At 51.5% G+C, this 14,086-nt stretch overlaps 1 protein-coding gene across 1 annotated transcript; it reads left to right on the top strand.

The window, feature by feature from the left end:
- On the top strand, positions 1-13,731 carry Dnal4 (dynein axonemal light chain 4). The gene is made up of 4 exons (XM_031349560.1): positions 1-126; positions 9,967-10,172; positions 11,460-11,543; positions 12,649-13,731. Exons 2-4 carry the CDS (start codon positions 10,104-10,106, stop codon positions 12,811-12,813), a joined length of 318 nt encoding a protein of 105 aa, XP_031205420.1. The 5' UTR covers positions 1-126; positions 9,967-10,103; the 3' UTR covers positions 12,814-13,731.
- The last annotated feature ends 355 nt before the right edge of the window (positions 13,732-14,086 follow it).

The following is a 14,086-nucleotide window of genomic DNA, read 5'->3' as shown; positions in this document are numbered from 1 at the left end:
TGCTGTCAACGTCCGGTGACGGGACGGGACTTCCGGGATGGTTGCTAAGACACTCTTGCTCGCTCCTTGACAACCCTGGCGGGGGTGCGCTGGCAGCGGCCTCGGCTCCGGCCCCCGCGGGAGCAGGTGAGACCGCGGAGTGCGGAGGGCAGCGCGGCGGGGAGGGCTGGCCCTGAGGGAGGGCGGGAGGACGCACGGGGCGGACAAGGCCTGGCCCGACTCGAGGCCCCACCTAGGTCCCCAGAGCGCGGTTCCCGGCCCAGGACCTCCCCTTGTCCCACGTAGGGAACCGCGGAGCTCGGCAGTGACATTGCGCACCACCACCACTTTACAGGCCGCTCCTCCTCACTCATCTTGGGTCCTGTTTCGCCCCATGTCCTCGCATCCTCCCTATTCTGACTCCCGCAGCACTTTGTCCCCGCACCACCTCGCTGCTGACTTGGTGGTCTAAATCGCCTCGTCCCAGACCACTTGGTTTGGAGATTTGGCGACACTCTGGGATTCTAGGCTGATTATTGCCCGACTGGGGGCGTGGGGGGGGGGGGAACGTAGCGGGGACGACCCAGTCTTCCCATCTACAAAGTCGAAATTGGGTTGAATGGTCGCAAAGGCCTTTTGGAATCTGACGTCCTAGGATGATGTTCTTGGACTCAACTGTCAGCGCCTCTTTGGATGTGTTCTCCTAACCTTTTATGTAATGCAAAGAACTTGGCAAACCTAAGTTGGATTCCCATTTGTAAGAATTACCTGAGATCTCTCTGGGCACCAGTCAGTGCATCTATAAAACCCATAGTCTGAAGCTCCTCTCCTTTGGCAATTGAAGTACAAAGGGCCCAGTCCAGTGTAGATTCAGTACTTGCTAACTTGCTTTTTTCTGTGTGTATGTGTGTTTCTGTGTGTGCAGTTTCACGTGGAGGCCGGAAGTCAACATTTGGTGTCTTACTCAATCACTCTCCTCCACCTTATTGTTTGAGACAGGGTCTCCTTCATTGATGCCAGGAGCTCACCATCGGGCTTCATGGCCAGTGAGCTCCAAGGATGGATCCTTCCAGCTGCCTCTCCAATGCTGGCCTCACAGGCGTGGCCACCACACCCAGCCTTTTCCTCTGGTGCTGGAAAGAAAACTCAGGTCTTCATGCTTGTGTAGCACTTTATAAACTGACCCATTTCCTCCACCCCCTAATTTCTTCTTTTTGCCTGTTACTACCTCACACTTTCCCTCCTAGGAGGAGCCCAGTGCTTTACTGTGAGGCCCACTTAGTATCCACTGTCCGCAGATGAACCTCAGGCCTGCTCTCTGGCTCTGTTTTTTCCCTTGTACTTTGTGGCTAGGGATTCTTGGGGTGGGGGAGTGAGGAAACTGGGAGAGATTGGTATGGGGATGTGAGTGTTAGATTCAGAGCCATCCATGACTCTGCCATCTTTTACTCCTGACTAAACGTCTCCATGTGCATTTTGCCAGCTGCTAGCATCAAGCTGGCCTGCTTCTGCCTGCCCATCTGTTCTACCTGGTTTCTTCCATGCTCTGGTAGGCTCATCCCACTGAGAAAGTTATCAAGTTACCTCAATTCTGTCTCCCTAGGGCATCACACCCTTCCCATTCCTGAGACCATTCTGATCTCTTAGGCCTGTTATCTGGGCTGTCACTGTAGCTTCCTAGCTGCCGTCCCTGTCAATCCAGCTCCCCAACCTCTGTGCTACCAGCCACCCTGAACACTCCAACAAGCCTGGTGAGATGGTGCATGCTAGCAACCCAAGTGCTTAGTCGTATCCGTAGTTCAAGGTCAACCTCCGTTGTTCAGTGAGTTCAAGGCTGCCCTGTGTTATGTGAGAGTAAAACCAAAGTCCTTGCTTTTATGCCTGGGCTTTAGGGCTCTCTGCACTTCCACATCCCAACCCCTGCTTTTTTTCTCTCTTCTCAATTGTGTTCTGTCTCCCAGTCCTGGGAAGCCTTGAACTTTCTCCTCTGTCTGGAGTCTCCTCTCATGCCCACATGACAGGATTCCCTTCATGCCACTCTGCCACAGACCATAAACTCCTGGGTCAGCTTTCATCTATGCTGCCTCTTGCTTAGTTATAGTGGAGTTGTCAATAGCGTGGTCTTGAAGTCATGTACACCTGGTGTGGGGCTCTGGGCCTCCACTTCTCGGCTGGATGGAAAGTCACTTTGCTCTGCTCAGGCCATGCGCTCCTCTGTAGTAACACAGGGAGAATAAAGAGTGCCTGTCTGACAGTGTTTTGGGGGTGATGATTTTTTGAGAGCATCTGTGTAGAATCTCTCTCCTGGGCTCTGGTGGAAGATCAGTGTTAAGTAAATATATGTTTTTTTTAAAATTGTGTGTGTGTTTACATGTTCCATGTGTAGGAATGCCTGTGCATGTGTTTGTACATGCATATGGAGGTCAAAGATGGTTGACTGGTTTTTTTCTCAATTACTCACCACCTTGTGGTTTTGTTAGACAGGGTCTCTCTTCAAATCTGTCACTCATTAATTGACTCTACTGGCTGGCCACCAAGCCCCAGGATCCTCCTGTCCCTTCATCCCCAGCTCTAGGATTACAGGCACATAGCACAACACCCAATCACCTCTGGGTGTGTACACTTATGTATGAGAGAAAGCGGGGATTCGAGCATGCACATGCTCCTCAGTGTGCACATGAGCACACTGAGGAGCTGGGTCTCTCCTTTCACAGGGGTTCTGGGGGTTGAACTCAGGTGTTTGACTTACGCAGCAGGCACTTTTACCTGGGGAGCCATCTTCCCAGCTCCCCACCCAGCTGTTTGTGTGGATGCTGGGTATCCACGCTCGAATCCTCATGGTTGTGTGGCAGACCAAGCTGAGCCATCCCAGCTGCAGTGTTCAGTTAGTATTGCTGGGTGGCTAGGAATGGCCCTCTCCCCTCCCAGGAGGCAGCTGAGATAGACTTTAATTACATTTTGGATATCTTTTGGACTCCTGCCACGTGCCTGCCACTAGAATACTCATTCTGGGGCAGTAAATGAGAGACTGCTTCCCTGAGCTGCTGGGTATTGTCTGGACTCGGACACATGATGAGATTGTGATCACTTATAAGATGTGACTGCTGATTAGCAGCTGTCAGAAGTTTCCTAGGAAATAAATCAGTGATGTGTGCAGTTTGATCCTGGGATAACGTCACCTTTAATTTTGTTTTGTTCAAATCTGTTCTGCTGAGTACAGAAGTGGGGCGGGAGCCTGCGTAACCCATGCCGTCAGCAACTGCTCTCGTGCAGAGTCCATGGCAGCCATGGTTATGACTTTTTATTACACTTGTCTCCTATGAAATATTTGGGAACACATCCAGATTTGGGCATGTCCATGGGGGTGTATGGTGTGAGTCACTGTTGTTTAGCACGAGGTGTTGAACAAAGAAAATGTTGAGTGGCCTAGCTCAACGAGTCAACAGATGTATCTTCTAATTCCACCTCTCCTCCCCTTCCTTCCCTTCTCCTCTTCCCTCTCCATGATCAAAGTATAATGAAGCTTTCCTTGGGCCTCAGTGTGAAAAAGTAAAGACCTTTTAAAAGCAAACAAGACAGCTTTCGTATATGTAGAAAGGTAAATTTTTTTTAAGAACTGATGTTACCCACTCCTTACTGTCAACCTCTCTCTGGTTTACAGCACGTGATGGCTGGCCAGCCTCCCTACATCTGCCTGCCTGCCTACTTACCTGCCTATGCCTGTCTGCCTGCCTATGCCTGTCTGCCTGCCTATGCCTGTCTGCCTGCCTCTCTATGCCTGCCTATGCCTGCCTATGCCTGTCTGCCTGCCTGCCTATGCCTGTCTGCCTGCCTGCCTATGCCTGTCTGCCTGCCTGCCTATGCCTGTCTGCCTGCCTGCCTATGCCTGTCTGCCTGCCTGCCTATGCCTGTCTGCCTGCCTGTGCCTGTCTATGCCTGTCTATGTCTGCCTATGTCTGCCTATGCCTGTCTGCCTGCCTATGCCTGCCTATGCCTGTCTATCCTTACCTGCCTATGCCTGCCTGCCTGTCTATCCTTACCTGCCTATGCCTGCCTGCCTGTCTATCCTTACCTGCCTATGCCTGGTTACCTTTGCCTGTTTGCCTTTGCATGCCTGTCCTCATTCCCTCCTTCCTTCTTTTTACTTTAAAAGGCTTTTAAGACAAGGTCTCATGCCAGGTGTTGGTGGCGCTCACCTTTAGTTCCAGCACTCTGGAGACAGAGGCAGGTGGATCTCTGTGAGTTTGAGGGCAGCCTGGTCTACACAGCAAGTACCAGAGGAGTCAGGGCTACTCAGAGAAAGCCTGTCTTAGAAAAACCAAGCAGGAAAGGGTTGAGGGAAGATAAGGTCGTGTCTGTTGCCTTGTTTAGTCTGAAACCTACTATATAGGCCAGGCTGGCCTCTGGGTGCTGAGCTTGCAGGCATGTGCCATCACACTCAGCTAGCTAGATGACAGAAATCTGATGTTCTTACAGTCCAATTGGAGAATGGCAGTCTGGCAGCCCTGGCTTTGTGCCTCACTCTGGCCTGACCTGGGTAACTCTTTTCCTCACTGGACTTGATAGTTGGTGTCCCTGGACCTTTTTCCTCCCCTTGTCAGCTTTGTTCTCATTGATTTGTAGAGGCAGAGGACAGACGTGTCAGAAAAGGCAGTGATGTGATGACCAAGGTGCCCAATGCATGTCCCCAGTGTGAGCATGTGGGAGGCCTGGAGAAGCCACAGTTTTACAAAGAGCTACTGTAAATTATCTGTTGTTCAAGCATAATCTTGGTTACCAAGATTTATGTAAAGCATGTGTTGCTTTAATGTGTCAGATCTTTCTCATACTATCAATGGTTAAATTAATGTTCTGCATAAAGACATAAACAACATCTCTCAAGTGATCTTTGAATGGCCAGCATGGTTGAGATGGCTTTCCCCTTTCCTTGGTCCTCTGTTAGCTAGTCTTTTTATTTATTTATTTATTATTTTAAAAGATTTATTTATTTATTATATATAAATGTAAATATGAAGACTGTAGCTATCTTCAGACATCCCAGAAGAGGGCATCAGATCTCATTACAGATGGTTGTGAGTCACCACATGTTTGCTGGGATTTGAACTCAGGACCTTCAGAAGAGTAGTTGGTGGGTGCTCTTAATCACTGAGCCATCTCTCCAGTCCCCAGTTAGCTAGTCTTATAATTAATTCTCTTATGCAGCAATGGTGGTGCACGACTTTAATCCCAGCACTTGGGAGCCAGAGGCAGGCAGATTTCTGAGTTTGAGGCCAGCCTGGTCTACAGAGTAAGTTCCAGGACAGCAAGGGCTATACAGAGAAATCCTGTCTCGGAAAAAAAAGAAAAAAGAATCCTTTTATGCTTGCCTATAATAGACTAGCTCTGCAGGCAAGGCATTAAACCTTGGCCTCTCTTACAGCCACAGTCTTCTCCTTGAAATATTAAAAGAGGGAGATGTGAGCCAGGCAGTGGTGGCGCACGCCTTTGATCCCAGCACTTGGGAGGCAGAGGCAGGTGGATTTCTGAGTTCAAGGCCAGCCTGGTCTACAGAATGAGTTCCAGGACAGCCAGGACTACACAGAGAAACCCTGTCTCAAAAAACAAAACAAACAAACAAACAAGAGGGAGATGTGGACACCATAGAGATCCTTGTGGTTACAGATAAACACAGGGGACCTGGAATATTAAACACAAGGTTACATCTTCAAAGGAAGGAATGGTATTCTGCCCAGAAGGCTGGAAGCAGACATGGCTAATAGCCTGAGGAGTGTTGTCCTATCTGTATAGCTGAGGTTGCACTCGGTCTTCCCCTAGACCCTAATCATGAGTTTATCAATCTACGGAACCGTCTTTATGGGAAATGTCATGTGTACCTTACAAAGGGTTGATGGAGTCATGCCTTAAGCTTTATTGTGTGTGGGGGACTGAGTTAATTACCACCAAGAAAAATTTCACCATATTGTGCTCTTGTTAAATATGCCTAAAATAAACTACTCTAGGTCAGACTCTAGGGGTTTGAACCAATGCCAGCTACTTAGTCATATGAAACCTAACTACTTGTTCATTACTCTGCTGACTGTGGTGGTCATAGAACCCACCCCCTGTCAGTAGGGTGGGAGGCAGGCACAATAGGTGGCTGACCTGAAGATGCCAATATTGGAGTTATTTCACTGAAGGTGAAGTCAGGAGGCTGGATCTGGATTCAGATCCTGACCCACAAATGTTGGCTGTGCACTCTTGGGCCAGAGGCCTGGCAGTCGGAAGCCGGTTCACTGGGAATCTCTTGTATTGTTGAAATGAAGCAGCAAATGTGAAGGTGAGGTAGAATGTAGCCATGCCACTGCCTCCACTGGTCCAACCAGGCTTCACTGGCGGCCTCCTGACTTTTCTCCAGTGCTAAAGCAGAGGCTGACCCTCAGTGGGAATGGGGAACAGTGTGCCAGGCCAAATGCTTAAGTGTGTGATTGGCTCCTGGGAAGAAAGATGGCAAAGGTTCCCTTCCTGTCACCCCAGCAACAGCTGCTGATCCTTCTGTGAGGTAGAGCCTGCTCAGTTCCCACCTGTCAGAATCAGAACAGATGTGAATTCAGACCCACCTGTCAACCTGCCTTTGGAAACAGTTTCCAAAACTACCAGACACACTCTAAAAGGGTCCTGTAGTGTCTTGGTTATGCAGAGGCTTATAAGCCTAAAGGCCAAGACTGTTCCGAGCATTAAGTGTTAGCACGTGTGCACATGAGCACACACAGTTGGCAGGTGCTTCTGGCTTTACTTTCCAGAGACCATGTCCTTTTACAGATTCTCCTCAAATACTCAGAAACAGTAACAAATGGTGATTTCCGGTCAGTGTCACAAAGAACAGGGGCCTTCCAGATGGTGCACTGGCTTTGACATGGCTATGGGGCAGCCCTGTGTGTACGTCTTGGGTGAGGTTATGTGGAACGCTAATGGAATCCTGCAGGGAGAGCCAGTGCCACCATGGGCCAGGTGGCATGAGGTTGAACTTTTGGTACCCTGACAATAGCACACTTACATTATTAAAGTGTGGTCGGGTCTGATGCAGCCTCTCTCAGGCATGTGCTCATTCACACGGGAGATTGATAAGGTTATTAAAACTCCAGTTGTGCTATTTTGGGAAGCATCGTGTAGCAGGGTGTGCTAATCGTGGCTGAAGAACTGGAGCCGCACCAGAATGATACAGGGTCATGAGAGTCTGTCTTCCCTTTCTGTGTGGAAGCACGTCGTCTCTAACATCCTCTTCCTCCACAAGCCTTACCCATTTGGATTGCCAGGAGTCCGTGCAGTGATTAGGAAAGGCTATGTGTGTTTGTGAGTCATGGTCCATAACATATTTGGTTGAATAATGTTGGCTGAGTCCTGGCTGGAGGAAGGATAGCCCTAGAGGGCAGAGAAGCCAGAACTACAGAACAGTGGGTGCTTCATTCACACCATTTACAGAGGCTTGTGTCAGCCTGCCGAGAAGGAGAAAGCTATCTCCAGGAAGAAACCCGGGCCTGGCTGCACCCCCAAAGCCAAAGAAGTAGGCAGAACTCCGTTCTCTTATAGAACCATTCTCATCTACACCTCAATGTTCCATTGGTTCATGACTTATATATCTATTTTGCAGCATTAGGGGTCAAACTCCAGGCCTTTGCTATACACGCAGTCCCTAGACATAAATGTTCTGACTTGGCATTCTCCACTCTGTGCTGTTGCTCCCTAGAACTATGCTGGGGACTTTCCTGAAGAGTGGGCCCCTGAAGTCCCATGAGCCTCCATGGATTCCCAGAGGCTATAGGCATGATGATCTTTAAGGTGGTATATACCATGGGTTCTGTGTCATCCCACCCCTTCCCTTGCCTGGCAGCCTTTCTTAGCTCTGAGGATGAATCAGCTTGAGTTGAAACACATAAGTGGAGGATGCTGAGCAGCTGCTTCCACACTTTAAGTCGTTCCCACTTGGGATTTTCAGAGGTAAACAAAGTGGAGAGCCCTGGCACCCCCTGCCGTAGGAGGGTGGCTCTGGAGCCAGTGAAGTGGCGTTACTAAAGCTGGGAGTGCAAGATGGCAGACAGGCTTTAATGCTGGTGAGCAGAGACAAGTGGCCCACTGGACTTTGTGGAACAAGAAACTTGACCAAAAATTGCAGTGAGATTGTGCTTGGTAAACAGCCAGCTCATATGTAGAGACAAACAAAACCTGCTAAAACCCAACTTGTACAAATGCCCAGAGTTGGAAGATAAGGGGAGCCATCTGTCCCCTGGGAAGTCAGAAAACACCAGTGTCTTGTGGAATGGTGGAGTCCATGCCAAGCTTTGATCCTTACTCAAGGGTATATACCAATGGGGGGGGGGGCACAAACAGCAGTGGCAGCATCAGGGAGGTGTGAATTAAGAGTATAGTGCAAAGCTGGGCAGTGGTGGCACACGCCTTTTATCTCAGCACTTGGGAGGCAGAGGCAGGCAGATTTCTGAGTTTGAGGCCAGCCTGGTCTACAGAGTGAGTTCCAGGACAGCCAGGGCTACACAGAGAAACCCTGTCTCAAAAAACAAAAACAAAAACAAACAAAAGTATAGTGCAGGCTGGAGAGAGTACCCAGAAGTGGCAGTGCTCAACCAAATCGAGGTCACCTAAGGACCACAGGCGCTGGGAAGGAGGTGGAGCACTTAAGTCCCATGTGCGCATGAATTGAGGGAGCTGACCCTGGGCAATGCTGTAGCCAGTAGCTCCTCCTGAGCTGAGTGATCTCAGTTAGATGCAGCGGCTCTCCTGCCTCCACTCCTAGGCTCTGCAGCATGGGGCGCTGCACCAAGACAGAGTGTTGGGACTGGGCTGGCACGTGACAGTTAGTCCATGTCACCTGCTCTTGGCCAGGCCTGTGTCTGTATTCCCAGATATTTGCAGACTGAAGTAGGAGGATTATTTGAGTCCAAAAGTTCCAAGCCAGACTAAACAACCATTGTCTTCAAATTTGTGTCTCTACCTCTCAGTTACCATGCTGGGCATCCTGGAGTTCAGTGGCCTTGCAGTGAGATCTAATTGAGATCTAGATTTCAGACATGCTGCTGTGCTGTGTAGCCTCATTTGTCCTCTGTGAACTGCTGAGAACAGTTCGTCATCACAGTGGTTTGCACGCATGCACGTCAGTACCTCTAAGAGAGGAGGCCCTTTGATTTCATTCTAGGATGATGAAGAAGCACCCTGGCTTCTGCAGGACTGGGGCTCATTGAAGCTGCAGCCCATCTATCTGCCATCAGATGCCCAGTGGGGAGGGAGGGCTTGAGTCTAGAAAGAGTCTAGAAACCCTGTCTTGGGTCGAGGGTAAGGGGAGGTCTAGAACTGTCATTGAGTCCCCTGGAAGCCAAAGGAAGAGACCAGCCACTGACTGACTGACTGACACCCAGGTGCCTGCTGCACAAATGCCCTGTCTCCTTGGGTTCCCTGTCATGGGTGTGGCCCCAGGCTGTGCTGCTGGTCATTGGCTGAACTGGTACCAGCACTTGGGCCTTCTAGCTCCTGGACAGCTAGACTAGACAGGACCTAATAGATCAGGAGAGAGGAGACCGTCAAGGCACCTGGTGTGCCAAGAAGGCCACCACCCAGCACTGTTCCTATTCTGCAGAGCAGGGTCCTGCAGAAAGGACCCCTTACTTTGTGCCAGGTCCCAGTTGTCAGTGATGACCTGTGTAGTTGGCGTCCTTCACAGCAGACAGGCTGTCATTGGCCCTCAGAAACTGTCCTGGCTAATTGGTAGCTCTCAGCTCCATCCTGGGTCTGGCCCACAGTTAGTATCTGTCTTGACAATGACAGTGTGTTCTTGCAGCATCTCGGGTTGACTCACCCTCCGTCTGCAGACATGCTGGCCATTTGGGAAAGGAGGCAGAGGCGTTGAGACGGGAGGTGTCAGATTGTCACTGAGACATTTCTAATTTGTGATGTGTGGTTTTGAAGCCAACTCTTCCCTCCTGCTTTTCCTGTTTTCTGCAGCACCCCTTGGGGAAAGACATTTTCTGCTCCCGCCAAGTTGGCAAGGCCTGCTTCCCGAGCCTGTCGGGCGCTGTAACTATTGGGCCCAGCACCTCCTGATTGCCCTCCTCTCCTCTTGAGGGCACGCTGGGAAGATCATGGGAGAGACTGAAGGGAAGAAAGAGGAGGCTGACTATAAACGGCTGCAGACCTTCCCCCTGGTCAGGGTAAGCCTGAGGAGGGAGGGAAGTGGTCCCCAGGCCCCACTGCCTGCAGGTGGGTGGAACTCGCAGTGAGGAAAACAGAACTCTGCTGGCTCCACCCCAAACATTAACAGTCACAGTGATTCATTCTTTCATCCATTCATTCAATCACCAGTTATGTTCAGGCTACCTGCTGTATGCTGAGCATGGTCTAGGCGCTGTGGAGATGGTGACCAACAAGGCGGATGATGGTCTGGCCTGCATGATGGCAGGCAGTAAGTGCTGTAAAGAAAAACTGAGCTGGTAGAGAGACCAGTGCCTGGAAGAAGTCAGATGAGCGATCCCTATCAAGTTAGGTGGCAGGCCTTGCAAGGACCTGAGGAAACTTCTGTCCCTCAAAGAAGCAGCCAGCATAGGAGGCTGAGTGCAACAAATTTGTCATCATGCTGACTTGAGCCCCTGAGGAGTGGCAGATATGAGGGTCAGAGCGATGGTGGAGTCAGTCTGTGCAGGCCTGGCTGGCAGCCACTTGAGGAACATGGTGAGGAATGTAGTTTCTTCTGTCCTGAGGTCCAAGGAGCAGTGAGGGTACTGATGTAGCGTGTCATGTTGTTAGAAAATTGCTTGCTGTTCTTAGGAGAGTGGATTTGGAGGAAAGTGCTAAGACCGCCATTGCCCAGTGGCAGAGGTGCAGTAGCCACGCCCTGTAGTTGAGGTGTAAGGCTGGCCCTGGCCAAGGTGCTTACTAAGGATGGGATCTGGATGCCAGGGGGAGAAAGCTAAAGAAATTGGCCAGACATTTTAGACAACTGAGCAAGGTTCAAATGGGCAGAGAGACATGGGAGACCAGAGCCCAAGAAGGGAGTGACCCCACACACCCCTGCAAGGTCCAGCTGTGTGGAGGAAAGGCTTGGCAGGAACGGGGGAGGATGAAGACAGGCCAGGCCTCCATATGGAAGGAAGAGGAACCTGGCAAACTGCCTGAGAAAGAAGAGCCAAGGAGCGGAAGAGAGCAAGGCCCCAGGAGTGGCTAGGTTACTCCTGGCTCTGAAAGAGAGCCTACTTCCTCTGGTGGGGCTCCCTCCCACACATGTCCCTGGCAGAGAGGCACAGGCTCCAGAGCCTGTAGCGCATTGCCATCATGTCTGTTCTGCCCCAGCTGTAGGTCCCAGCCAGGAATAAGTCACTTGCCCAAGGCTGGGCCAGGAAAGCCACCTAGTGTCCATGCCCTAAACTGAAAACGAGAGGCTGGCCAGGAAGGCCAGGTCACGGCTAAGCCTCTCTCTGTTTGTCACCCTGCCCTGTCTCTAGCACTCGGACATGCCAGAGGAGATGCGAGTGGAGACCATGGAGCTTTGTGTCACAGCCTGTGAGAAATTCTCCAACAACAACGAGGTATTGGCATCAGTGCAGGCAGCCCCCTCATGCCTCTGGTGACCCTGTGTGTGATAGGGTGGCTTCTTGTAGCCAGGTCCACAGTCCTTCTGTGCCAAAGCTAGAGCCTTGTTTGGAGGTGTCCCTATTCTGGAAGGCCAGTAAGAGAAAAGGGCGGTTCTAACCAGGGCTCCAAGGGCCAGCCCCAGCCCCTGAGGGAGGGAAGCCAGCAGGGTCTCCATATCACCTCTGCCCCAGACTCTCCAAGTGGGCTTTTGGCTAGGGTTTCTCCTTGGACTCCATCCCAGCCACGAGCAGAGGCCTGCCAGGCATTATCCATGAATTCATCCATCCATTCAGAAAGGGCGGAGTCCCAGCTCCACAACAGGTATTACTCTAGGTCCTGGGACTGTGGCCACAGGTCAGCGCAGCAGTGCCATTCATGAGGCCTTGGTGAGAAAGAGGGAGGTGGTGTGGCCACATCCCATCTGCAGGTCTCCTTGGCTGTGTTCTCAAGACAAAGCATTTCTCAGCTCTGAACCTAGAGCCCTAGTCTGTAGGCTCAGGGTGATGGTGCCTCTTTCCTGAGCTGTTGAGGTGTGGGAACACAATGAATGCTCAGTGTCTCCAACCCCTTCATGCTGAAGGAAGCTTTTGGAGAGAGCCTGCATGGGAAGTGCATTCCATTGTGGACTGGGGTCTTTCTGAGGCCTGCCACAACTGCTGGAAACAAGCTATTCTCAAGGCATCCTGCAGGGCCCATGTTGTGCCTCACACTGACCACCCCACTCTCTTATTTCCTCTGATCTCCACAACAACCTTGGGCCCCTTTTCTCTGGTTCACATTTGAGGGTGTTGGTGCTAGTCTGGAATCCAGAGTGACACAGCCAGCCCTCAGCCCAGCCTTCCTCAAGCCATCATCTCTTCCAGCCTTTACCTGACTGACAAGTATCTGCTGTCCCCTGCAGAAGTGTAGAAATGTCTGTGGTGATCTTGTAGGCAGACTGATGTCAGGCTGGGGCAGCAGCCTGTTTCTGCCTGGAGCTCAGTGGCACGTTTCTCCTTCCTGGTGGAGGATCTGGCATATGCCTGTCACTGCCCCTGATCGGCACCCTCTCCCTTCCAGAGTGCTGCAAAGATGATCAAGGAGACAATGGACAAGAAGTTCGGCTCCTCCTGGCATGTGGTGATCGGCGAGGGGTTTGGGTTTGAGATTACCCACGAGGTGAAGAACCTCCTGTACCTGTACTTTGGGGGAACCCTGGCGGTGTGTGTGTGGAAGTGCTCCTGACCCCCACCCCTGCAGCTCTCCCACCTGTCCTCTGGGCTGGGGGGGCTTCCCAGGCTCCCCTCAGCAGAGCCTGGCTCTCTTGAGGAGAGTCGAGTCTTTTCTTTTGTCCTTGTATACCAGTTTCCTGAGCTGCACCCAGAGTGTCAACTTGGTGACCTCTCCACTCCCAGGCTCACCGTTGTCTCCCTCTGAGCTCTGAGCTGTGGACAGGCATCTCTGTGTACATGAGCGTGGGATGTGGCAGGTGGGGGGCGTGAGGCATGGGATTCTTCTCCTTTCAATGGAGTGGTCCCACCTTCCATCCCAGCAGTCCCAAAGCCCTTCTGCCCCAAGGACTGCTGGGAAGTATCTACTGCCCTTGTTGTTAGTGGCCATGTGGAGTCAGCCAAAGACGAGGCTCCTCTCATGAGACACAGGGCAAGTCTCTCCTTGTCACTGGCGAAGGAGTTCCCCTCCCCTTCCCCAGCCTGACCCGGGGGCTGAACAGACCACCACATCTTACTGGACCAGCAGTTCACAGCCCTGGCTTTGGCACGAGGATCACACAGTCTTCCTGTCCCCTTCTCCCAGCCTGGGCCACACAAACCTTTCATACCACCTCCACCAGAACAGCTGCATGGCTGATAGCTAGGGCTGTGGTGTAGAGCGACTTCTCAAAAGTGTTGCTGAGCTCCCGGTGAGACACCTGGGCCAGGAGTGATCTCACCGTGAGGCCCCGTTAGCAGGGAAACCTGGCCTGCCAGGGACTTCATCAGGGACCGCATGCGATTTGTACTTCTTACCTTGCTGGCTTTTCTAGATTCTTTTTGAGTGTGGGAAGAAGGGTTTTAGTAGAAGGGTGAATCATATTTTACACAGCGGTCTTATTTATATAAACGTCTTGGTTTTTACAATTAAAATGACCAAAAACTAAACCTAGTCTGTGGTGTACTGAACTTTCTTGGAACAGGGGCTCCGTTCTGCCCTACTCCTGCCTGCCTGCCGAGTTATCAGATCCACTGGACAGTGATGCAACAAAGCCCAGTGCCTGGGGAGCGGTGAGTGTGCTTGTGTGTGTGCGCGCGTATGCACAGGGCACAGGCCTGGACAAATGTCACCACAGCCATCTGAGCAGATGTGAGCAGCAGGAATTAGTCCTCCTGTACTGGGGGTTGGGGGGAGAGACAGCTCCTTGGCCCTGTTGGGGTGGCTGCCAGAGAGATGACAGCCCTGTGCATGGGACTGGAAGGGGCGACGGGGGTTGGGGGAGTGCTTCAGGAGGCGGTGAGGGGGC

Source organism: Mastomys coucha, unplaced genomic scaffold (assembly GCF_008632895.1).
Source record: "Mastomys coucha isolate ucsf_1 unplaced genomic scaffold, UCSF_Mcou_1 pScaffold11, whole genome shotgun sequence".
NCBI classification, from domain to species: domain Eukaryota; kingdom Metazoa; phylum Chordata; class Mammalia; order Rodentia; family Muridae; genus Mastomys; species Mastomys coucha.
This window is presented reverse-complemented; position numbering and strand designations above follow the sequence as displayed.